This window comes from Mixophyes fleayi, chromosome 3 (assembly GCF_038048845.1).
Source record: "Mixophyes fleayi isolate aMixFle1 chromosome 3, aMixFle1.hap1, whole genome shotgun sequence".
In the NCBI taxonomy this organism is placed as follows: Eukaryota; Metazoa; Chordata; class Amphibia; order Anura; family Limnodynastidae; genus Mixophyes; species Mixophyes fleayi.
In genome coordinates this window covers 319,550,516-319,576,460 of record NC_134404.1, presented here as the reverse complement: position 1 = coordinate 319,576,460, position 25,945 = coordinate 319,550,516, and the positions used below count along the sequence as shown (strand labels likewise).

Here is a 25,945-nt window from a genome sequence, read left to right as displayed (position 1 = left end):
CAGACATTACACTTAGAAGTAGAATAGATATTCAAAACTTACCTGACATGTGCTATAAGGCACTACGGTCCTTGGAGCACTTCTGTGACTATCGGTGTATAGTAACAGTCGTGCTCCAAAGATACCAAATTTCCTACATCAGTATGGATATCTAGCATTTACCTGCTCTTGCTGCCGTCATATAGCAGACAGCAGAGATGAGCGAAATCGGTGCCACAGTTTGCACCAGTTGAGTTTTGTGAAGGAACAGCCCGTTTCAGAGGAGCAAGGTTATGGCGATAAAATAGAATTCTTCGGCACTGAAGACAGGCGCCCTTATGCTCCGAGTCCCTGCTCTAAACAGAGCAGGTATAGGAACAAGCACGGTGGTATGGGAGAGTGGGGCATACATTAACTCAGTGTAGGGGGGCGCTGAAGAGCCCAGCACTGGTGCTGACAATAAGGTATATGTCTGGCTGGAACAATAATGATAGGGAGATTCCGTGTGGAACAATAATGATGCGGGAATTCCACATGGAACAATAATTATAGTGAGATTTTGTGTGGAACAATAATGTTAGGGACATTCTTCATGGAACAATAATGTTAGGGACATTCTCCATGGAACAATAATGAAAGGAGGATTCCAAGTGGAACAATAATGATAGGGACATTCCACATGGAACAATAATGATAGGGGGATTCCATGTGGAGCACAAATGATAGGGGAATTCCACATGAAATAATGATAGTGGGATTCCATGTGGAACAAAAATGATAGGGGGAGGCTAACAAACGTGGGTGCAGAAAGCTTCTAGGTCGTTCACCTATCTGTGACTAGACCAGTAGCAGGTTATTATTATTATTATTATTAATTTTTATTTATAGGGCGCCACTAGGTATCCGTAGCGCCGTACAGGGACAAACAAAGTTACAATACAAAGGTGAGACAGCACGATACAGTAAACAAAACGCACAGTAATTCCGTGAGCTCAAAGCACAGCTAGAGGGGTGGGGGAGGGGAGAGGGGAAGGTCCCGCATATACGGCAGAGCCCAAGAGGGCACAGAAGGCAGGGAAACCCCCAGAGTGGAGAGGAGGGAGCAAGAGGGAACGGGGAGGAGGAGGGCAAGGTAGCTGGAGAGCAGAGTTAAAAGTGGTGAAGACAGGAGGAGAGATGACCCTGCTCAAAAGAGCGTACAATCTAAGGGGTGGGGTAGACAGACCGAGAGACACAAGGGAGGGAGAGAAGGAGGATAAGGGAAGGGGAAGGGGAAGAGGCAGAAGATCTGGTAGGGAGTTAAGTGGGAGACTGGAAGGCTTTAAGAAAAAGGTGGGTTTTTAGAGCCCGTTTGAAACTGGACAGATTAGGGCAGGTTCTGATAGAGGGAGGGAGCTTGTTCCAGTGGAGGGGGGCAGCGCGGGCGAAGTCTTGGATACGCGCATGGGAGGAGGTAAGGCCTCTGACAACTGCTTCAGAGATGGCTAGAGGTCTGGTGGCATTTGAGAAGTAGCATCGGCTCAGAGGACCTGATCATAGGATAATCAGGCTATTTTTTGTTGAATTTACCATGACCTTGAGGCAACCACCAAAGGCTAGAGTGATACTGTTGGTAGACAAAGTGCATCCCTTTACGATCAGCTGCAAAGTGGAATACATTATGGAAAGCAGTGCACTTTAGCCGTTTGGCCATTCTGCAGTGATCAGTGGCCGTCCCACCAGACTGCTGTGTTACTGGGCAGGTGCACTTTTTCTGTCATATATTACAACAGACACTTACAATACTAAGTGGAGTCATTGGCTCTATTGCGTCTGCTTATTCATTTCATAAATCCATCCATTATATATATAATGTCTCTTTCTGTCCTGTCTTTAAATTCTGTAGTCTTTTATGTATGCTGTTTTCTAGTTGCAAAACCATTGGTCCAAATAAAAAATAAGTTACCAAATACTATGCTACTCATCTATAAATGGAAATAATTGGAAGAAGATAATGTTCTGGAGAAATTAATTACTGCAAATTGTTAGTTCAATAACTAGAGATACTCACTGACCCCCGTGTTTTGGTTTTGGTTTTGGATCTGGATTACCGTCGTGTTTTGGTTTTGGTTTTGGTTTTGCCAAACCGCCCTTGCGTGTTTTGGTTTTGGTTTTCTTTGGTTTTGTTTTGCAATTTTGTTTAAAAATCAATGTTTTTGGGCATAAAATAACAGAATTTAGTGCTCCACCTGTTTCTTGGATAAGTAATGTAATTGTAAAGCTAATAAATTATGAAAAAAACAGTTTAATTCCTGGTAGGCCGTCCTTAATTCTACACACAAACCAGATTGTCTTCCTCTCCATCTATGCATATTTGCAATGCAGCCATCGTATTTGGGTGCAGTGGCGCACGCAGGGGGGGTTTCTGAGTCTCTAGAAACCCCCCCCTGTGCTAACTAAGTGGCCACTGTCCTATACAGCAGCCGCGGCGCTGTCAAAGAAGCGTCCGCGGCTGGCAAAACAGCGCTGGCAAAACGGAGCATGCGCAGCAGCACTCTCTCTGGTTTTTTGGGGGTTTTTTGGGGCCGGCGGGGGGAAACCCCCCCCCCCGACAATCCTCCGTGCGCCCCTGGGGTGTATATCACACCCTACACTTATAGTTAAATATCTAAAGAAATGGACAAAGGCAGTTTGGTTTCTGTCTCTCTAGGCCCCCCTCCACTTGTAGAAAATAGTAAAAAATTCAGCCGTTATAGGCTGTACAATATACATTGAAATGGATAAAGGCAGTTTGGTTTCTGTCTCTATAGACCTCCCTCCACTTATACAAAATAGTAAAAAAATCAGCCGTTATAGACTCTAGAATATAAATAGAAATTGAGAAAGGCAATTTGGTATCTGTCTGCATCATAATCATCAACATCCTCATTAGCGCCCTCGTCGCCTACACAAATCTCCCCCTCATCCTCTTCTAATTCCAAAGTGGCATCCTCAATTGGTGTATCACCGGCTACACTCGGGCTGTTCAGGCACACATCAGCAGAACTGCTGAAAGGGCCCCTCTTTATGGGTACACTAACAGAATGCTCACGATTAGACATCCCACTATTGGATGGACTCTCCACAGGGATTGGTGTCATTTCTGATTCAGAGCAAACATTATCCTCTAATGCCTTACTGTTATCTTGCAGCTCGGCTTTCATGCGTAACAGTAGTTGTGCACCACTTTTAGACTCCAAATTACTTGGTGTTGCTTGGTCACGAGTGACCGTACAAGAAGAAGGCTCAGTAACATTTTTTGATCTGCCACTAATAGAGAAAGGCGAAGGCCTCATTCTTTCTTTGCCACTGCGTGTGTAGAATGGCATGTGGAAATTTTTTTTTTATCGGCAGTTAACTTTTCCTCAGTTACACTTCTTTTTCGCTTCAACACGGTAATTTTTTTTTGGGTGTGTGTTTTTTTTCCCTGATTTAAAAAGACTATGTACTTTTACAGAGGCTTTACCACATGACGTACTGGGAACACTACCATCAGGACTGGTGCCAGCATCTGCTTGCTGATTTTGCTCACATGTGGACTGCTTTGAATCCATTTTAATGAGCCAAAACCACTTGTAGTGCAAAATTTTGTATAGATACTGCTGCTAAATATGACCTTTTTGCAGCCAGAAAAATTATTGTTTCACACTGGGGAATATGGGACACCCCAAAGCACTTGTAGTGCAAAATATTGTATAGATAGATACTGCTATATATGACTTTTGGCAGCCAGAAAAATTATTGTTTCACGCTGGGGAACAGGGGCGGGCTGGCCCGGGCCGCTTGGTCAGACCGCTATATGGGCCAGGCCCCGGGTGCAATATAGCACATTTTTACATCAGATGCGGCCGCATCAGTGCACAGGCGGCCGCATCACATGACAGGGGATGCGGCCGCGTCATCAATGACGCGGCCGCATCCCGTTTTATGCGATGCGGCCGTCTGTGTGCCCCCCGGCCATCCCTCTCCCAGCCCGCGCCTGCTGGGGAATATGGGACACCCCAAAGCATTTGTAGTGCAAAATATTGTATAGATAGATACGGCAAAATATGACTTTTGGCAGCCAGAAAAATTATTGTTTGACACTGGGGAATATGGGACACCCCAAAGCACTTGTAGTGCAAAATATTGAAAAAAAAGCCTCCTCTATCTTCCTCTCTTCCTGCTCTAACAATTGCTAATAGAATTGGTAATAATAATAGAATTGAATAGATTAGAATTGAAATAATAATACAAAGAATAAGATGTACAATTATTGCTCTGTCCCTGCTCTAATACAGCCTGTGACCTAACCCTGCTCTCTCCGTCTGTCAAATGGCGATGGATTGCTGTGTAGGTGGGTATTTATGCTTTTCAAATATTGTGAGAACCGAGCTCTGAGATCCGACTACGTCACAATGACGTTTTGCCTCTATTTCGATTCCAAACGGGCGGGAGAGTACCGAGCCTGTTCATCTCTAACAATAACTAAAAAGGATAAAATATTGATTATGAGTTTAGACATGTAAACTAATTCCATGTCAGAAAATCAGTCTACTTGTTACTTATTGCAACAAGAAGCACTTCAAAAAGGCGCTAATGTTAAACACATAATATTGTATCAAAAATATGTGACATATATGTTTTATAATAAAAATGTCACATCACATAGAGTATCCTAAAATCTATGTGATGTGACATTTTTATTATAAAACATATATGTCACATATTTTTGATACAATATTATGTGTTTAACATTAGCGCCTTTTTGAAGTGCTTCTCGTTACAATATGTTTTTTTGTTTTTTTTTAAACAAGTGTTTATTAATGGTCAAAAGAAAAAATAATTAACAGTGCAAAGGATACATGTTATATCAAACAAAATATATTCAGTACATTCGATAGTGAAGTAGAAGTCTCAGTGCTTCAGAGATAAAATAGCACAGATTCAATGAAATAAAGACCGGCATTTTTATTTTTCAAAGAGAAGAAAAGAAAAGGAGAAGGAAGAGAAAGAGGAAGATAAAAGAGAAGATGAGAGGTGGAGGGGGAGAAGGGGAGGAGCGTGGGAGATCCCTCTTGAGTCAGGGGCAATGAAATGGGAGAGGAACGGGTTACGTATGGGTAGGGGGTATGATTAGGTAAAGGGGGAGCGGTATTGGAAGTGAGGCATCCAGGGGTCCCAGACCTTGTTAAAAGATTTGGCCGTGTTTCGCATAATGCTAGTCATGTATTCCATCTTATACGTATGCCAGATCCTATTAGTTACAGCGGAGAATTACAATATGTTTATTATGTGATGAAGTTGGTTACATCCTAACCTACACCTCAGAGGCAGCTTTTGCTGGAGCGATCTACTGTATCTTTTTTTTACTTGTTACTTATTACAAAAAATTAGAGATTTCAAGTGTTTTTTTAATCTTTAACTCCTTCTTATCTAGATGGATGTTCTCAGTTCTGAAGTTGGTGGGATTAAAACAATATGGAGCCAATCGTCTGAATGTAACAGTAACAACACAAATTGTTTCAGGATATAATTGAGCTGATTGTGCCAGAGACAGTGACCACTTGTGTGATTATGTTAGTGAAGATAGTAATGCATGTGACACGGACTGTGTCATGTTGTGTGGAGGAGAATGGATGCAAGCAGGAAGCCACAGACTGAGAGTTATATAGTGCAAAGACCAGGGGCCAGATTTACTAAAAATCCAGTTTGGTGGCGGTTTGAAACCGCCACCCACCGTGGGCGGTTTAGTGGTCCAAACCGCTGTATTTAATATACTGAGGCTTCAATTTAAAATGAATGGCGATGTACAGCGGCTTGAGAAAGCTAAACCACTATCCAAAAAACAGGACAGGACAGTTTTAGTACCTGCTTCAGAATGGCTTGATGTTGTTTGAACTATTTTGCCATTCAGAAAGTAAGAGAACCAGTGGCGGATCCAGGGGGGGGGGGGGGCAGGCACTTGCTGCCGACGGCTGCACAGTATGTGCAGGTCCGTCCAGCTGTGACAGGCAGGGACAGTGTGCTACCCGGCTGCTCTGCAATCAGCCGTCGGCAGCCTAAGATGTTAGAAAGGGGCGGGGCGATTTTAAATCCCCCCCCCCCTAAATCGCCCCGGGTACAGTAGTTTTCTAGATCCGCCCCTGAAGAGAACGCACCATTGACATTTAAATCATTTGGTCAATCATTATTGATTAAGGGGCATAATTAATTTAATATTAACTTATGTAGGGAAAACATTTTTTTTATTAAAAGGATAACATTATTTAATTATCATATTATTCGGCCACTTTGTAATGACAAATTGTGCAACATAAATAATTATATCCACCATTAACAATCGGTTAACAATATTATGTATTCACTTTTCCCACGTAACATAATGCTATAATAGTGTCCCCTTAAAAAAATCTAAAAAAAAATTTCCTCATAAGTTAATATTAAATTAATTTTGCCCCTTAATCCAAAAATAAGGATTGCCAAAATAATTTAAATGTCAATGGTGCTTTCTTTTATGTTCTGAATGGCAAAGTAGCTCCAACAGCAGCTGTTTGATCAATCTCGCCATTCACAAACACATTTTTTATTTTGGCCGTTTGGATGGAGGTTTGGCGGCGGTTTTGAAAACCTCAGCTTAGTAAATCCGTCTGTTTGTCTGTTCATCATTATTAAAATCAGGGTGGCGATTTGTAAAGTGGTGTCAATTCTGGCCGTTTGGGCTTTAGTAAATACGGCGTTTTCAAAACCGCCAAAAAAATAGCCGAAAAGCGGCAGTTTGAGCAAACCGCCCTTTAGTAAATCTAGCCCCAGGTCTCCAAACAGTACAGACTAGTGCTATGAAGCTCCTATCAAACCCATGTGAAAGATTGCTTTGTAAATTGCACCTAAATATTTTTCATAAAAATAAAAAAAAAAATTCTGGAAAGAATACATGAAAATTTACTAGTTTCAAATATTGTCCCTCAGAACTTACATTAAGCGACGAGCGGAACCTGGGCACACTGGATTTGAAACTCGATGAGATACTAGAAGAGGGCGCACTTTTCAGATTATATTCACCAGGTCCTGGGCCTTCTTTCTAGAATATAAATAGGATTCATTATTATTTAGACAAAATGAACAAAGCTATTTAAAGCACCAAGCTTATTAAATAAAACCAGTGCTGGAAGTGGGGCGATATGTGCCGTTTTGACATACTGACTCTTCTTTGTCCTACTTCCTTATAGGCAGCCAGGGTAAGCAAGGCATGGGGGCGCCATGCCTGAGAAGTGCTTCGCCTGCAATCCTCACTTGACCCAGTAAATACATACTTGGTGCGGTGCCCACCGCCCTGGGGGGCACAGGGTGGATAGTCTTGCGTCATTTAATATGTTTTATATTATGCTGTATAGTTTTAAAATACATCTGAAATTAATGTCACTCTATCAACCTTGGTGGGGCCTAGGTGTCCCCCGGCTGTTCATTTCAAAGTAAAAGTTCTATACCTGCACTTGTAACTTTCCACCTCGACCACTGAGTAAAACATAATCAGATATCCCGCTTTAAAGAGGCTGGAAAGGTTTGAATGGTTGTAAATGTGAGTAATTTGTGTTTCTATAACATCTGCCTGGTAATTGTAAAAGTGCAGTAAGGACTTGCTGAAATTGGATTGATTTTAGGCGAATTTGTGAATTTCATAATGCTGCATGTTTTATTACAATTTTATCTATTTAGTGGACATGAATAAATCACAATGTACAATATTTATTGTAAACTCCAAATGGGTAATTTACAAAGTGTAAACAATGTGGGTGCACATCATGGGGTATATTTACTAAACTGCAGGTTTGAAAAAGTGGAGGTGTTGCCTATAGCAACCAATCAGATTCTAGCTGTCATTTTGTAGAATGCACTAAATAAATGATAACTAGAATCTGATTGGTTGCTATAGGCAACACCTCTTCTTTTTCAAACCCGAAGTTTAGTAAATATACCCCCATGTCTTTTTTGTGGAATGCCTATTGGATTACTTTGCACATACACATGCCCTATTCCGTTATGGGAAGAGGCTGCTATCTGAGATGGCATAAGTAAGAATGTTATTTCAACATCCCGCCTACTATCACTTTGTATTACTTATTCCCTTAATATTAAACATGTATCCCTTAATCGCACTTTCCCATTTATTTCTACTAAAATACTGCTGGATTCAGTCTTGGGAGTTAGAGGATACTGAGTTGTCATCATTTCATGTGTCACATATGCACATTTTAGTCTTTATAATATTGTTAATTGTGTGTATATAAATCATACTTGATGACGTCTATTTTATCCCCTCCTGGGAGATCCTAGAGGTGAGATGAACAATGAGCTCAAATGGGAGCGGGGTACCATGTGATCATCATCATCATCACCATTTATTTATATAGCGCCACTAATTCGGCAGCGCTGTACAGAGAACTCACTCATATCAGTCCCTGCCCCATTGGGGCTCACATTCTAAATTCCCTAACACACACATACACTAAGGTCAATTTGTTAGCAGCCAATTAACCTGCTAGTATGTTTTTGGAGTGTGGGAGGAAACCGGAGCACCCGGAGGAAACCCACACAAACACGGGGAGAACATACAAACTCCTCACAGATAAGGCCATGGTCGGGATTTGAACTCAAGATCCCAGTGCTGTAAGGCAGAAGTGCTAACCACTAAGCCACCGTCTGCCCAATGTGATGCAATTACGCAATTGTGGCCAAAATGATGCAAATCGCGTCATGGAGGCCTCCAATCCAGCCCACTTCACTAGGAAGTGGGCAGGATACAGGAGAATGGCCTGCTCTCCCAGGAGGCCGGGAAACCTACCCGAGAATTCGGGAGTCTCCTGGACATTCCGGGAGAGTGGGCGAGTATGATGTAAACGTTTTTTCTTGAAGAACGTGTTCCTGGATGGAGACCCAATATCCAGAACCTCTGAGGACATCTAAACATTACAACTGTTTAATGGGGGTAAAAGGCTCTGTGAACATTTGCAAAACTTTGTACATCTCCCAAAATATGCACCATCCAACAGTTGAAGGTCATTTAAATATCTCTCCCGCAACTCAAAATCTCAGCTAGCCTGCACTCAGTAAGGAAATTCATCAATCCTCTCAGTTCCTCCCATTATAGAGCGCAAAATCTTAAAACCCTGCCACCAAACTCACGCCCCTTATCAATGTGCGTACCCTTATGGGTGCAATCATGTCACAGGAGGTACAGAAAGAACATTTGCCGGCATGTATTCCCCTTCATAAAGGACCCTTTAGTTGCTCCAGAAAGTTTTTCTCAGCTTGTATAATACTAATGGATGTAAGAATACTACAGAACTGGAACATACATTATACTTTAAAGGTTCATTCATATCTATTCCCGTCTTTTGTGCTTTTCATCAATTAACAGGTTAAATAAGTCACTGATGCTATTCCCAGCATGGCAAGGTAAAAAATTTAAGTTGTGTTTAAAATGTGCTACAAGTACAATAGTTCATGTTGATAAAAGCACAACACATGACTAAAACGCGTCTAAACAGAGCGGGTTATGCTCAACGCGTTTTACCCATTTTCCTAGTGTGAACAATAAACAGGACACTTTAGCAACTGGATAAAGCAGTGTTGTCCATTGCCTGTGTACAAACTGGATGATAGGGCTGATTTTCCCATCTATAAGTAATGACAGCAGATGTATTTCTATATGGTAGCACAGTGTTATACATAATAAATGCGGGGTACCTATATCTTACTACTTGCGCTGCAGTAACTTTGATGCTGTCGGAGAAATACTGCGTGAGAACCCAGTTTGTGTAACATAAACCTGAAATATCAACAGACATAATCATATTTAACATTATAGTATATTTTGAGCATCTTAGGAGGTCTGCCACATACTCACACCTCATGTACACATAAGACACTCACATTTTCTTGGCAGCGTAATAATGAAGAAAGACAGATACTTTTTTTTCAACTTTTATATCCTGGGGATTCAGCAGCCAGTAATTTTTTTTTTCCTTCAAGCTGACACTAACACGGTTTACCAAATGCAATTACTGCTAAAGAGCAACAGATTACCCAAAGAGACATCTAACACATCACAACATCCAGGGGGTCCTCATAGAAAGTATCTCACGAAAGTACAAAAGTGCGGTAAAATTGCTTTTGTGACATTATGCCCCTATAGTTGTACAATTGCTGCCCTTCTTCTGAGTGGATACTGACATGGATTTGCAGGGTCAACATTTTTGCATCCACCTTTGAATGGAAGGAGCTGAGCTGGTTGGTCGGTGTGCGGCCTATTCACATGAATGTGCCATATTTATGCAAAAATAATTTTTCGTTTTGTGGGTCAAGACTTTTTAACTGAAGGGTGGAAAAGTTGTGAACAAGGGGATGAGGAAGGTGCGTTTAAGAGGACAATCCCTGTTTTCTGGGAGGGTGCACAGTATATTTCATCCTGCTAAAGGACTTGATATTAAATTTGAAATGAATGAAGGGGTTGGTCCCAAAGTGGACTGGGAAGTTCTACAACAGTGAAATTCCCCTATAAGATAGATGATAGCGACACATGTGATAACAACTGTCCTGATGTCTCCTCACTCATGATTAATTTAATACATAATTGAAGCCAAACAGTATTTTAGGGAACAAAATAAAAACTAGAAATGAATCAGATGCCACCGCAGGCTTACACAGTACCTCCAATACACACACATAAGGTATTTATGTACATATGTACTTTCGAGCAGCAAAACTGTGGCCTGCTCAAAATGAGGCCTACCGTGCCTAAATTTCAGTAGTATAATTAGGACCTATCTCATACTTGAGAACCCTGAAGAGGGGTGTGGTGGGAGGGCGTAAGGGGGCGGGACATGGCAAATTGCGTAATTTTGGCCATGCCCCCACGGCAAAAATAGTCATTTTGTCATGGCGGCGTGGCCAAAATGGCGCAATTCACCACAAATCACGTTCTTGAGGCCCATTGGGGACAGGATGCAGGAGACTTGCCTGCTCTCCCGGGAGATTAGTAAACGATCTCTGTATACTTTAACTGATGTCTCATGGAATGTTGCGGTCTGCTGTAAGTAGATACACAGTTACAAATATAATGATACTGTTGTTGAATCTTGTATAATGGTATGTAACAATTTAATAGAACAACCACAGACACACATAATGTGATATGAATGAATGTTTTATTTGTAGGATAGACAGAGGCATTTGAATTTATGGTTATAATATTTTCTTTATCTGAATGATAACAATGTTAATCAAATTTCCATTCACAGGAGTTCCCCTGTTCCAAAATTGCAACATTTAAATACTTTTTCTATCTTTTTCACTTATTTCTTGCTATTATTTTAATTATATATTTTGCCACACATAGATGATGAGACAGATGGTAAAATTTTCTAGTTTTTAATTAAATACAATAAAGGTATGAATTTATAGGTACAATAAGTGAGTTTTAGTGTGCCCCCGTTAGGAGAATGCCTTTTTCTTTTTTCTTTGGAAGATGTCTAGTCCACTATTTTTCGAGGGGGTGCACCTCTGCTCGGTAAAATAAATATGAAGGCTATATAGACACATTACACTATATTAGAGCAGTCTCACTTTTTCTACAATAATATTTATTAATTGTTCTGTGCGGAGGTTCACAAAAATCTGTGTTTGTCAATGCTCTCCCGGGAGTCCAGGAGATATACCCGAAATTCCGTGAGAGTATGCAAGTATGACCTAACTGGTTTATGTACTTGGCATTTGCACTCTATTTAAAGAATAAAATGATAATATATACTTTTTTAGTATAATACAATAAACACCCCAATCATTTAGCATTACATAAGACTTCCATGGGGCCCAAAATGCTAAGAATCAGGTACAGCTATAGAAAGTATAGAACAGGCCAGTCCAACCTGTGTCTCTTCAGGTGTTGTGACCCTAAAAGTGTTGTGATACTACAAGCCCCAGAATGCCTTGCCAGTAGTAAGCCAGCCGATAGATGGCAGGGCATGCTGGGACTTGTAGTTTCACAACACCAGGAGAGGCACAGGTTGGCCAGACCTGGTATAGAAGGTATAGGTAGGGTTGATTAAACTGTCAGCTTGGTAAAAACGTAGCTAGTGTGTTACGGTGTTTGGTATTGGCTTGGTGCAGATTGTGGTGACTTGCTGTAACTTCAATAATGGAACAGTGGCTCAGATTTGAGGAATAACAGCTCTTAAACATTTTGCAATGGGTTTCAGTCAGTCATAGATATAGACATGATTTGAGCTGTAGTTTCTTACATCCTAACCGGGAATTAACATGTGTTACGCCTGAGGATTTGTCTGTATCCAAACAGGATTGTATCTCTGGAACAGAACTGGTGACTACATGCAGAAAGCACAGTGGCTTGATTAGGTTCCTTCCTCTGAAAGAAAAAGAACTGGTACAGATTGTGGCTGCAGAGAGTTCAGGAGACTACTAAATATGAATAGCACAGGAGACTGGTAAGAAGTCAAGAATAGCAAGTCGGTGATCAGAATTAGCAGAGGAGACCAGACTGGAACCGGATTGCTGGACCAGTTTGCTGAACAGGACTGGAGCCGGATTGCTGACTACGTTGTCTGGGCAGAATTAACTGAACAGACTGCAGACTGCTAGAAACCAGGTTGGTGTCTGAAGAATCAACGTTGCACTGGCAATGGGTTAGAGCTTCAGGAAATTCTTTTATAGGAACTACTATCACCTGATTGGAGACTATGGTAAGCTGAGCTGAAGCAGCACTCTGACTGGCTGAGAGGGAGCATGTGACAGAATCCAAGATGGCGACACCCTAGCACTGGTTTTGGAGGTATCTCTGGAGTGGAGACAGACTGGGCAGCATCCTGCAGAGAGATCTGAGACCAGCAAAGTCTACAGACGGCAGGGACAGCCGTGAAAGACAGCGGAGGGGCAAGTAACAGGACCGGTGCGTGACAAAATGTCTTTTTATAATAAGGGAATTCAGGGAGAAAAACACAGAAATCTGCTATGAAAATTATTATTTTATGAAGTTATAATTATCAGTGTTAACAATAACTAATATACAATAAGACCTGCTAAGATTATGCAGTGTAAGCCGTATGGGATCAGTGTATTACATTATATATAAATCAGGTTTGGTTTTTTTTAAACACCTTAACAACACTTGTCTGCTAAGTAAGAATTTTGATTTAGCAAAATATTTTTGGCAAACTTGAAAAGTCTTTTTCCTATATTGTATAAGGTTAGATGAATTTTATAAATATAAAAAAAATCAGTTCTACTATTTTAACTTATTTTTGTCAGGAAAAAATAAATCCTTCTCTCAATTACTGTTGAGGATATTTTGGAAATGTGCAGTAATCGATCTGGAGGAGATTCATACTATGTGGGCAGATCTTTTGTAAGTTATGCTAATGTGTGTTTGAAAAATATATTCTGAAACTGTGTCATTCTCTTGTTTTTTAAGTGAACAGCAAATCACATAGACACAATGCTACATATTTGCATTTATAAATATACAATGGAGGCTACCTTGTCTTTGTAAGGAAAAACTGTGCATAAAAAGCAGAAAATAATCCTAACTAACAAGAATGTGAAAAAACTGTCTCCATCATTTATTATAGCAATATATTTACTGCGCAGTAATGTAGCAATGGGCTGTCATTAAACTATGGGGAGACTTGAAAAATAAATATATAGTCAAACCCCCTTTTTACATTCCCTGATTTTACACTAAAAAGAAAAAGTAACCAATCAATTTCAACCATTTATCTAATACATTCTAAAAATTAAAGGTAGAATCTGATTAGCTGCTATGGGCAACACCTGGGGCTAGATTTACTAAGCTGCGGGTTTGAAAAAGTGGGGATATTGCCTATAGCAACCAATCAGATTCTAGCTTTCATTTATTTAGTACCTTTTACAAAATGACAGCTAGAATCTGATTGGTTGCTATAGGCAACATCCCCACTTTTTCAAACCCGCAGCTTAGTAAATCTAGCCCCTAGACTTTTCCTTTTTAGTTTTAATAAATCTACCCTAATGGTTAGCTGTTTTGGGCAATATTCATTAAGGCACGTAAAACAAACATATAGGGGGTTATTCAATTGATGGTGGGATCGCCGAAAATCCCGCGCTCAAAGAATATTACCGTTAATACAGTAATTAATCGCTGGATTTCAGCTCGCAGCTCCCTGAGCTGCGAGCTGAAATCCAGCGAGTAAATTACCGTATTAACGGTTTTCCCGCACAGGATTACCGTATTAACGGTAATATTCTTTGAGCGCGGGATTTTCGGCAATCCCGCCGTCAATTGAATACCCCCCATTGTTTGTTTTTTTAAAACTGCATTAGCTGTCCATATTCAACACCTGTTAATAATATAGTCAATAATGACAAAACATTAAAAAAATAATACAAGTTTTTTCTCCCCCCTCTCCATAAAATACAGTTGTTAGGATGTTATCAATGTCTACTGTATATAAAATGCATTTTAATACCTGCTCCTGTTCTAGCTTGCCTACGCGCCCGTCATCACTACTAAGTGGCACTAGCTGGTGCAAGTGATATGGCAGAAAAACACATACATTAGAAATACCCAGAACACTCAAAGTTGGCATGTCCTTACTGTACAATGACTATGTGCATACGCCCCTTCCTCTCCCCGTTCCTGTAGCCTGTAGTAATGGTCCTTTGCAGTTGGAGATGAATTGCATACACTTGCGTATAGTTCGTTTCTGGGCATGTGCACAGCAATTTAACGCCAAAGACGTCACGTGTCAGCATTTACGTTCCATGATGAATCCTTTATATACTGGACCAGACTCTTTAATACCTTGAACCAAAACTGTCAATTACAAATTGCCTTATATTCTTTTATCCATATTTTGTTAGATGTTTTTCTGGTCCCTTAGGCAGGAGCCAGAAGGGTAAATAACCACATTGGCCCCGTGGCAGCTGCACCTCTCCCCCCTCTGCACCTGTAGTATTTATAGCTTTGCTTTTAGGAGTTTGCTTGTATTTGCTAAAATTGGTTATTTTGTCATTATCATATTTGTTTAAAATCTAAAGGGATTCTGGGAGTGTCGATAAGAAATAATATAGACAATTATTGTAGATAGTGAATCATGCTCTTTTGGGAACTAAGCCAATGCTTCCCCATATAGCATATGATGGTTTGAACTAATACCCAGCAACGTATCCAAGAAGTGGCTTAGCTAAATAATAGGTGCTATGACTCACCTTACTACACTTCTCCTAATACCATTTTAGTTAGGTGACCTGTTGTATTTTAACATAACCACTGTGGGGGGAGATGCATTTAATACAATGTTTGGCTGCAGCTGATTGGTCCTTAGTCGTTACAGAATCAGAGTTCATGAGGATATCAAGGTCAACCCACAAGTAAAGACTCATGTGCTGTATTTGTTAATTCTTTAAAAATAGGACATAAAGTCTTTCCTTTAGCAAGTGGCATCACATACCGCTATAACTCTTTTAATAAAGGATAAATTCACCTTTAACAGACTAAATAAAAAAAGTTTAAATGCATCTAGCAGAAGGCACACTGTATCATTTAGAAATGTTTCTTTACTTCCTCATTTTACATTCTAATCCATTTCCTTCCTGTCCCTACACAAGTTTAAAACCCAGTGACGAGAAATGTATGTTGTGACTTCGGGAGCAAAAGATAATAATCACATGGTATCAGTTGGTTAAATGTCAGATCTGAAGTATGAAAAATACAATCCTCCTCTTCAGAATAATAAGGACAAAATAACCTTATTATTCATTACTTACTCAGGGGAATACAGAAATCTTTGCTGCCAAAAAGGTGGAATGAATTGGAATAAAAGCAATATTCCAGAAGAGATTTGTGGTGAAACTCCTAAATTACAGGAGATTGTGCACCACAGCTATTAGCAGCAGACTCTTATTATGATACATTCTGGGTCCCAGGTGAGTAAATATCGTGTTATGGACATTTTATACCATACTTATAACTAGTTTGAGAAAATGGAACAGGGGAGGACCTTTATGAAGCAACAGATTAGCTGTTGCGCAGTGTAAATACAGCTGTGGTCCTGTCGCGCTCCTCAATTTGCACAGATGCGAGTAGGTTTCTGACAGGGTGCATAGGTTTATGGAGCCAGGTGGCCATATTTCGGAGTAGAGAATATTTGCGCTGGTGCAGAAATGAGATGTCGTTTTGTGTAGTAAGAGGGCATTCCTGACCATTCACCGTCATCCCCACAGCACAAAAGGACTAACATTGTGCAACAGCTCACAATGAACTGTTTAAAATAAAAAAACAACTTAATAAATAATTAAAAACCCGGGCAAAATGCCCCATCCTCAACTAGCCCCAGTGCCAACATGAGGCGGTTTTCAATACTGGTGCGGGGTCCCCCTGCCATAGTGAAGACCATCTTGAGACTTGTCAGGGGGGTCATATAAAACAGCTTCCCCCTCTCATATGATACCAGTCCTGTACTGACAAGCACTGCACCCCCACCCCCAGGGCTGTGAGAACAAGGGTAATCAATTAATACCCCCAGAAGTCCTAGTTTAATGGACATGGTCCCTAAAGATATATGACATTTTAAAATAAAAATTGAATAAAAGACACAACCACCATTTCCCCATTTCATTTCATTATTTTCTTCATTCTTTATTCGTTGTGGTCCAAATGTAAAATATAATGTTATTTTATTATTTCTTTCTTAACCAGTCATTGTTTAATTGGCTAAAAATGCCCAAAAAAAAATGACCTACCCCTTGACCCAGATGTTCCACCTCTGTAACCCATCTGAGCCCCCACAACCAAGCTAACTCCGGGTCCGCCAAACGTACTGTGCTATAACTATAAAAAGTATTTATCTTTTGTTTTGTACTCTGATGCTCATTATTTTATCTGCTCCCCACTCTGTACCCCCCTTTTAATCCATTTTTTCTTTCTGTACCCCCCTCCCCATATTTTTAAACCTTTAATAAAAACTAAGAATGTTAAAAAAAATGACCTACCCATTCACAATAACGACTATTAGATGCAAAATTAATTCAGATGGGAGTAATGGAGACTCCCCTTCATACAATCACAAGCGTTTTCCCATGCTGTCCACTTATGATTGGCTAGCTTGGAGTCCCTGCTGGCCAATCACAAGTAGCCTGTATGGAAAAGTGCTTGTGAAAGGAGTCCCGGTCATCTATCTTATCTGTCAGCTGCAAAGCGGCTAGGTCATTTTTTTAATTGTGATTTATTGAATATGTTTAGTTTTTCTCTCCGGTTGGACTATTTTTTAGTTTTATTTTACTTATTTTGGTGATTTAGACTTATTTTTAAATTGTGTGTGTGTCTTTAATTTCTCTTTTGGTATAATGAGCAGAAGTTTTAGGGACTTCTGATAATTATAATAACACCCATTAACACTAGAGTGACACATTTACCACTCATTGGATCTTTTAAATTACTCTGACCCTTGCAGTGAAGCCCCAGTGTCTTTAGCATAAGACTAGTAACCTCTGGAAAGGAAGGCACACTGTTTTTTGTGTCTCAAGATGGATTACAGGGGCTGCTCCCAATTTGCGGAGAGGTGGCGTAGACGGCGGAGGTTGAAAATCCAAAATATTGCTAAATGGTGTTGATAAAATCTGCTGTAAGGCACAATTGCTAGCTTGCAATTCCCCCCCACCAAAATATTGTTATTGCTAAGGAAGGGGTGTACTACAGGGGCTATATAAAAGCAGGAATATCATTTAAATTATATATAACATTTGAAAAAAGTCACGATTGACTAGTTGATGTTTTCCGAAAGTGGTGAGTGAGTTAAACTGCTGGTAATATTGATATTAAGATCCAATTCACTCTAAACTTACAAACAACAGGTTGTAGAAGAGAAGAACCATGGATACGCACCGTGCCAGCTCCAAGAGGACGTAACCGAAACCGTGTAAGGCAAACAAATCTAAAATTTCACTGCATTATTCACTTAATCTCTCAGCGTAGAACACATGAATGGGCTGGACTGTTCTCCAATAGTGTGTTGTGCCATAGATTATACCACTGCATGCACAGTATGTATGCCTGATTATATATATATATATATATATATATATATATATATATATATATATATATATATAGATAGATATACATATATGTGTGTGTGTGTGTGTGTATTAATTTCTACATATACCAGCATGTATGTCAGAGAACTCCAGATGTTTGCCATATTTACATTTTCTGTGCACTTGGGTGTTACTGGTCTCTGCATTAAGTCATTTCATGCAAAATGCAGCTAAAGGAGGCTGCTGCGGTATCCTTAAATGGAATTATTAACAGGAAGTCTGTTGTGTGTGTAGAAAAATATCTCCCCCTTGATCAGAACTTTATCTCAAATATTTTCTATTCTGTACAGCTCCTGAAACCTTTACATACATATTTGTAGATATTTTTAGTAGTTCTTATATAAACCAACTTGTATTGTAGTAGTCCTTTCAAGTAGACTTATATAGGGCACATTATCGCCTTCCCTGCTATGTGTTTTTTTAATAGATAAGAGGAAACGGTTTCAGAATGTTTTGGATCATATCAAGTTTACCAGAAGGTTCTATCACTGAGCCACTAAATAGTCCTGCAGGCCTTGGGGTAAATGTATCCAGCTGTATGGCAACCAATCAGATTCTAGTTATCATTTATTTAGTACATTCTAATAAATGACAGCTAGAATCTGATTGGTTGCTATAGGCAACATCTCCACTTTTTCAAACCTGCAGTTTGATAAATATACCTCATAGTGTTCCCCGGTCGGTGATGACTAGTCTAAGGGCTAGATTTACTAAGCTGCGGGTTTGAAAAAGTGGGGATGTTGCCTATAGCAACCAATCAGATTCTAATTATCATTTATTTAGTACCTTCTACAAAATAACAGCTAGAATCTGATTGGTTGCTATTGGCAACATCCCCACTTTTTCAAACCGGCAGCTTAGTAAATCTAGCCCTAAGTCTTGTTAACAACGGGCCAGATTAAGCAAAAGTCACAGTAGACCTGAGCCTAGGGGAGCGGAGATGGAAAACGCGAATCTTTTACTGCGCAGTATATCTGATAAATCTCTTTTTAAGGCATATTACATTAGGGTTTTATTGTCTTTTTTGATTGTTTTCAGGTCAGTGATATCCAAGCATTTTCCATGCATTGAGCAAGAATTAATTTCATTCATTTAATTAGAGAGAGGCTCAGTGCATAAAAAGTACTTGAAAAAGCATCAGCATTGTGTATGTGCTTCTCATGTGCTTTTTATACGTTCAGCAGACTCCATCCAATTGAATGAAAAACACATAAGTGTTTTATGCAAATGTGATGTGCTGAGCAGGCCTGTATTCATTATACTGTATGTCATGCCAACACCTGCCTCCAGTCCTCTTCACTATTGTATGAGTTTAATGCACCTCTGTATCAAATGAAGTTTATATATTTAGCTTGTTCTCTCATTGGCATACTGAAGGATTTGAAGAGAGGGAGTAAACATTTGATGAAGATCACTTTATTGTTGTCAAAACCTTTGTTATGCTGGAGAAATTTGCCGCTGGTTGGGGGATGGGGGCTGTGGTCGGGTTTCCAGTTTTTTAAAATTGGCTGGATATAGGCAGGGGCAATCTTAGACAAAATGAGGCCCTACGCAAAACTGGTGATGGGCCTCCGTACATGGTAAATGCTAAACCACTAGTTCATTGCAATTTCACATGCCCCATTTTCAGCTATATTGCAGATATCGGATTGCATAGCTAAACATTGTTTTAACTACACCCTGTTCTCCTCTGTAGTGGAGGGGAGATGAATTGGTGCTTTAAAAAAAAGGATTTAGCAGCTCCTGCAGCAGATCAGATTCATAATCCAATATTTGAGGTGGCTACAGAGCCCTTTTGAGGCAGCCCCTTCTTTTATACATTTATAATTGATATTAAGCTATTTCTGTTACATAGTACTCTATTTAGATTTATGTGATTTTATTATAATATCATATATTCTGTTCTTTAGCAGATGAGATCTGCAAGCTTCCCCATGTGCCTCACAAACCCTAGCTCGCTATGCTCGGAACCAGAGCTGACTGCAGAGTCCGGAAGTTCCGGGTTCCGGTCTAGTTCACTAAGCAGCAGGTATAGGCAGTCTAACTCTATACAGGTCAAAAATCCAGGAACTAGCTCAAAATGATGGGAGCTTTTATATACTGTGCTATATCTGGCACAAAGTATAATCTTCTGAGCCAAGTGGCAAGTATAATATTATATAAAAATATACAGAGCCATATCTGGTGACAAGTACACAAATCTACACCATATCGGTGCTCAGTATAACGTGCAGAGTAATGCCTGGTGCCATGTTTACATAGTTGAACCATATCTTCTGCCAAGTTTATTACCCTAAACCATATGAGCTGCCAGGTATAGAAGGTTTGTTATTTTAATTCCAAGTATAACTGGTGCCAAGCATAGAACGTTCAACTACATCTAGTGCTAAATATAATACCACATCTGGTGCCAAGTATAATATGCTAAGCCATATTTGACACCAAGTCCACTATACAGAGCCGCATCTAGTGCTAAGTCTCGTATGCTGAGCTATATTTGGTGCCAAGTAAAATATTCAGAACTGTTTCTGGTGTCAAATCTATATGCAAAACCATGTCTGGTGCTATGTCTAATTATCATATCTTGTACCCAGGCTATGTGCAGAGCCATATCCAGGCCCGGCGCTCCCATTAGGCAAGGTTAGGCAATTGCCTAGGGCGCCGGGCTCTGCAGGGCGCCTCAAAATAAAAAAAAAATGACTATGGTCATTTAAAACTGTGCGGAAATCCACGGGGAGGAGAGGATGGAAGGGGCTATGAATCTTACCTGCATGAAGCTGCTCCTCTCTGCTCTGTCTCCTCCCCTCCGCTCACTGACAGTGACAGGCCGTGATGGTGACATCATCACGGCCTGACAGTGTCTGTAAGGGGGAGGGGAGAAGACAGAGCAGAGAGGAGCAGCTTCATGCAGGTAAGATAAAGAAAGACATGGGAAGGGGAGCTGAGGGGAGGGAAGCGCAGCGCCAATTTTGACAGGGTACCCACGGCGGGGGGCGCCGATTTTTAAAGGGGGGCGCCGATTTTCACACTGTGCCTAGGGCGCCAAGGACCCTAGCACCGGCGCTGGCCATATCTGCTGTCCAGTCTAATAGGCAAAGCCATATCAGGTTGGCCATGGCACCAAATTTATATGCAGAGCAATATCTTCTGCTCAATCACTGACACTCTCAAGTAATCCTCACTTCGTGTCCTGATTGGTTGACTGCACTGTTTGCAGCCCTGCATTGAACTCTGGAATCCAATAAGAGTTCTGTGCGGGACAGGATCCTGAGCAGCTGATCCGGGACAGGAACCCGGCGGGAGAGGTGGGGTTGAATTATTAGTCCAAGTAATGCCATTTTAAGGCACTGTTGCTTGAAGCCTGAACAATTGCCTTGTTTGTCCATCCCAAATGCCCTGGGCATAGGACAGTGTTGGCTAACCTGTGACACTCCAGGAGTTGTGAAACTACAAGTCCCAGCATACCCTTCCAGCAATAAGCTGCTATATATTGGCAAAGCATGCTGGGACTTGTAGTTTCTCAACACCTGGAGTGTCACAGGTTAGCCAACACTGGCATAGGATAATACGAGGAGCATGATATAACAGAGGTGATATATATGTCTGCTCTGCCTACAGTAAAAATGATAAAATGTTACTGTACTTACAGGAATAAAGTAAGTTGTTGGGAATCTCTGCACTGCAGAACGGAACATAAAGTGTCTGCAGGGGAAAAAAGAAAACATCATCTAGATGTGTTATTAATGCACACACAGGTGCACAACAGTGTAGAACAATAGACAATAGCTAGACATTGATAATCACTATACACATACCTAACAGGTCACTGGTCTTATAATCTGTTTCCATTCAATAGACCCTCTCACATTTGTCTCTATCAATGTTATACTTTACACTTGTTTTGGGATTCTAGGCTACAAACTTGTCACTGTTATGGTGACAAAAAAATAGGATTAATCATTGAGTAGTTATGGGACATGATACACAAAGCACTGTTTGTGTTTATAATACAGCTGTTTTTAAAGCTGCCTATTCAGGGACAGTGACTGGCCCGGTGCCTAAACTAGTTACCGCCATGGATGATCAAACTGAATGGTTCTGATTGCTCAACACTCTTCTAAAGCAACAAAATTAGTCATCCAAATTGCTGCATGTATGGGCAGCTTAAAGCTGCACACTCATGGGCAGATCGTGTCACAAGCTCCCGAGTGCCAAGAAGCCAGATCTATGGTTCATTTCACCACACGTGTGGTTACTCTGAGAATATCCCATGAATGGGATGAATGGATGAATGGATGATTGTAATGTATAGCAGGTAAATATTGAACGGAGGACAATGCTGAACAGGTGGAATACAGGGTAGGAGCAGACTGTGAGGGGCAGTCTTGGTAGTTGAAATATATGCTCAAAAGGACTAGGAAGGGTGTAGAAGTCAGAAATAGGAACCAAGAACATGCAGGACAGAGATGTGCACGGGGGTAACAAAAGGATGGTCAGGTAAGACATGGAGAAGGCAGGGACAGAATGGGGATGTGCAGTCAGCTGGGCCAATGGTAGCGTTAGTAAATTAATAAAATAAAAACAAGACACAGACACAACAGAGTAAACGTATAAGACAGATAGAGTAACAACAGAGGGATTAGGAAGGTGGAGTGGCCTGACATTAGAACCACTGGTAGAGAATAGAGTTCCCGGTCTGCTGTGAGCTTGGGTTTATGGCAGCCACCTTGTCCCTTTGCCTTTTGAGTTCTCAGATATATAGCACGAGGAACTCGGACCTACAAGACAGGGTAAACCGGACAGACAGGACAAGGACTGGGAAGGTAAGCAACAGGACATGATAACAGTTTGCACAGACAAAACAAACAAAGCAAACAAAACAGAAGCAGTAAAGATATACAAGATGGGCTTGTTAACAGACAAAACTAGTTAATAGACACAGACAGGACAGATACTAAAAAAAAGAAGAGACTAAAGAGCAGAGGTCCCGAGGTGACCTACAGCCAAGTCATGATCATCACCTGACCCCATTTTCCAGCAGTTGTGATCACATAGGTGTGATGGAGCGGGAGCCTTTACTGTGATTGCCATATTTAATTGCAAGAAATTCTATATTGTGGGCAAACTAAATAAATCAATAATAGGCAAATGCACACATTTGTATTATTTGTTTTATAGTTTTATTACTAGTAATAGAATTCTATTAGAAACATTTGTCAATAAATTTTTCATCATGAATTTTCTTAACCTTCCTCCAATAACTTCCACATTAGAGGTTTCCCACCCGCAGGTTTACATGCCCTCCTGCAGCAATTATTTCATTTCTTTAGCTTCTGTTATTTTCATTGCTTTGTGGTATGACAAACCTCTCTACACTGGATACAATTTATTAAACTTATACTTAGCAGGAGGATAAAAAAAATTACTTTTTGCTTCAATTATTATTATTATTTTATTGCCATGGGAGATGAAAAATACTCTGTATATCACACCGAAAACTAGGATGAATAAGAGTAACGTGTTGGTCTGGAGGTCCCTGTTTGAGCATGCCTTGGGAGCCGACGTATTTGTGGGACTGTAAGTGGCTTTTACTTATAAATATATAGCTTTAAAAATAATATATATAATAATCATATTATGTCAACTTTTTTTTCTCCCTTTGAAAATAATATTTATTTTCGGAGGGGGGGGGGAGGGGTGGGATCAGTAGCCCTATCCATAGTGAACTGAAATGGAATGAAAAAAATATTTATTGAATCAATAATTTAACTAAGTTATTATTATTATTATTATTATTATTATTATTATTAAATTAATTAACTTATTTTTCAGTGCTAGTCCTCTCTTTCTGTTAATGCCATCCTGACATACTTGTCTCTCTACAGCCTTTGCCGGAGAGACGGCCAACTGGGTTATCACCAGTAATATAACTGGCCGTGGATGTGCCCATCTCCCCCAGTAATATCGCTTTTTCCCTAGCCAGAGAGCGGTCTTCCATATATCTATATCCCTGGGCAATAAGCAAGTCTATCAGATAATATCAATACATGGCTAAAAAACACAAAGACAGCGAGAAAGATAAAGCAATATATTTAATGGAAGCTGCAGGAGGGCGTGCACAGGTCAATACATTTATGTCATTTGGATAACCCCTTGTACACATGTTCCCCTCACACACCCGGCTACGTTTATTTCGCTTCAAAATGTTGTATTACTTCCTGTTAAGGTTGTGTCTAACCTGTCCCCAATAAGCCCAATACTGCCTGATTTCCGGTTATCATACCCTCATTTCCCATTAAGAGGAAAAAAAAAAATAGTGAAAAAGATGAATATAAAATTATTTTAATTGTTCTCTATCCACATCATCCACACGTCTTCATAACATTCTACACATTATAATTCTATACCTGTATACATTCTGAAATTTTTGAAAATAGTTAACTAAGAAAACTCCCAAGTAACATTAATATACCACAATCTAGATATATTGATATGCACATTATACGCATCTGTAGATCACTTTTTCTTGGCATTACATTTATACATAATCATTTGCTTCATATGAACGGGTAAATCCAAGTAGGTGCTTATTATGCAACATGATTGAGACTCAGTTTTTTTAATATGAAGCACTTTGTGTAAAATATATTAAATGACATTTAAGCTATTTACCTAACTTGTTAATATATATTAACCTGGATAACTAATAAGTCAATTCATTCATTAGATTAACAAATACTTGTTAGCATAACATATGTCAGGGTTTTTTGTCATAATTTTTATTTGTGTTATAAAAATCTTCCAATAAAAAACACATGATTGAAAAGTGCTCCTCACAGTGACTGTAGGTGGAGGCGCTTAGTTTATATTGTCACAGAGCAGCAGCAGTTATTTACTTTTACTTTTTTCTTTGCAGTTTTGGAATTTTGCGTAATGACCAGTCAGTGCCCGATAACTAAAGCCGTGCCCCCTGCATGTTGTGTCCTTGGACGGCCGCAAAGTCAGACTGTCCTTGAACTGTCACTGCCCATATATACACTGTACATGGCTGAGCGCTGTGTATTTGCCCCCCAGGCTAAACTTTAGCTTTCATGTTAATCAATGGAAATTTGCAGAGAATTTAAGATTATTTGTAGAAACATCCTGTGTTCATATATTCTAAAGGCAATACACATATGGAGAATACGTATAATAAATATACCTATTTCCCACAACCGTCACTGCCATTAAATAATTCATATTCATATTTAATAAATAGACCTCATGCTCCTCAAACTCAGCCCCACATTCAATTAATAGCCCTCAAACCACCCCATCTTAAATTAATAGTCCCCACTATAAAATTAAATTGCCTCACCTCCACCCTACAAACAAAATAGCACCCATGACCTACCCCACACACATTACATTGCCACAAGCCCGCTGTGCCATCACACACACATTACTGTGCCCCTTCATCATCATGCTGTGCCTCCTTATAATCACACTGCGCCCTCATGCTGCTTTTGCCCCCCTCCTTCTCCTGGCCCCTCTTCATCACCCTGTGCCATGCTGCTTTTGCTCCCCTTCACACACTCCCATGCTGCTTTGGCCCCACTTCACACTCTGCCATGCTGCTTTGGCCCCACTTCACACTCTGCCATGTTGCTTTGGCCCCACTTCACACTCTGCCATGCTGTCTGTGCTCCCCCTTCACTCTCTGCCATGCTGTCTGTGCTCCCCCTTCACTCTCTGCCATGCTGTCTGTGCTTCCTCTTCACTCTCTGCCATGCTGTCTGTGCTCCCCCTTCACTCTCTGCCATGCTGTCTGTGCTCCCCCTTC

General features: G+C 40.3%; 1 protein-coding gene across 1 annotated transcript in view; it reads right to left on the bottom strand.

The window, feature by feature from the left end:
• Positions 1-25,945, bottom strand: part of STPG4 (sperm-tail PG-rich repeat containing 4) — a 53,267-nt gene that overhangs the window by 12,615 nt on the left and 14,707 nt on the right. The window contains exons 4-5 of the mRNA XM_075200748.1: positions 21,771-21,825; positions 6,953-7,057 (exon numbers count right to left, since the gene is read on the bottom strand). Coding sequence (XP_075056849.1) covers positions 6,953-7,057; positions 21,771-21,825 — 160 coding nt within the window. The remainder of the gene's footprint in view (positions 1-6,952; positions 7,058-21,770; positions 21,826-25,945) is intronic.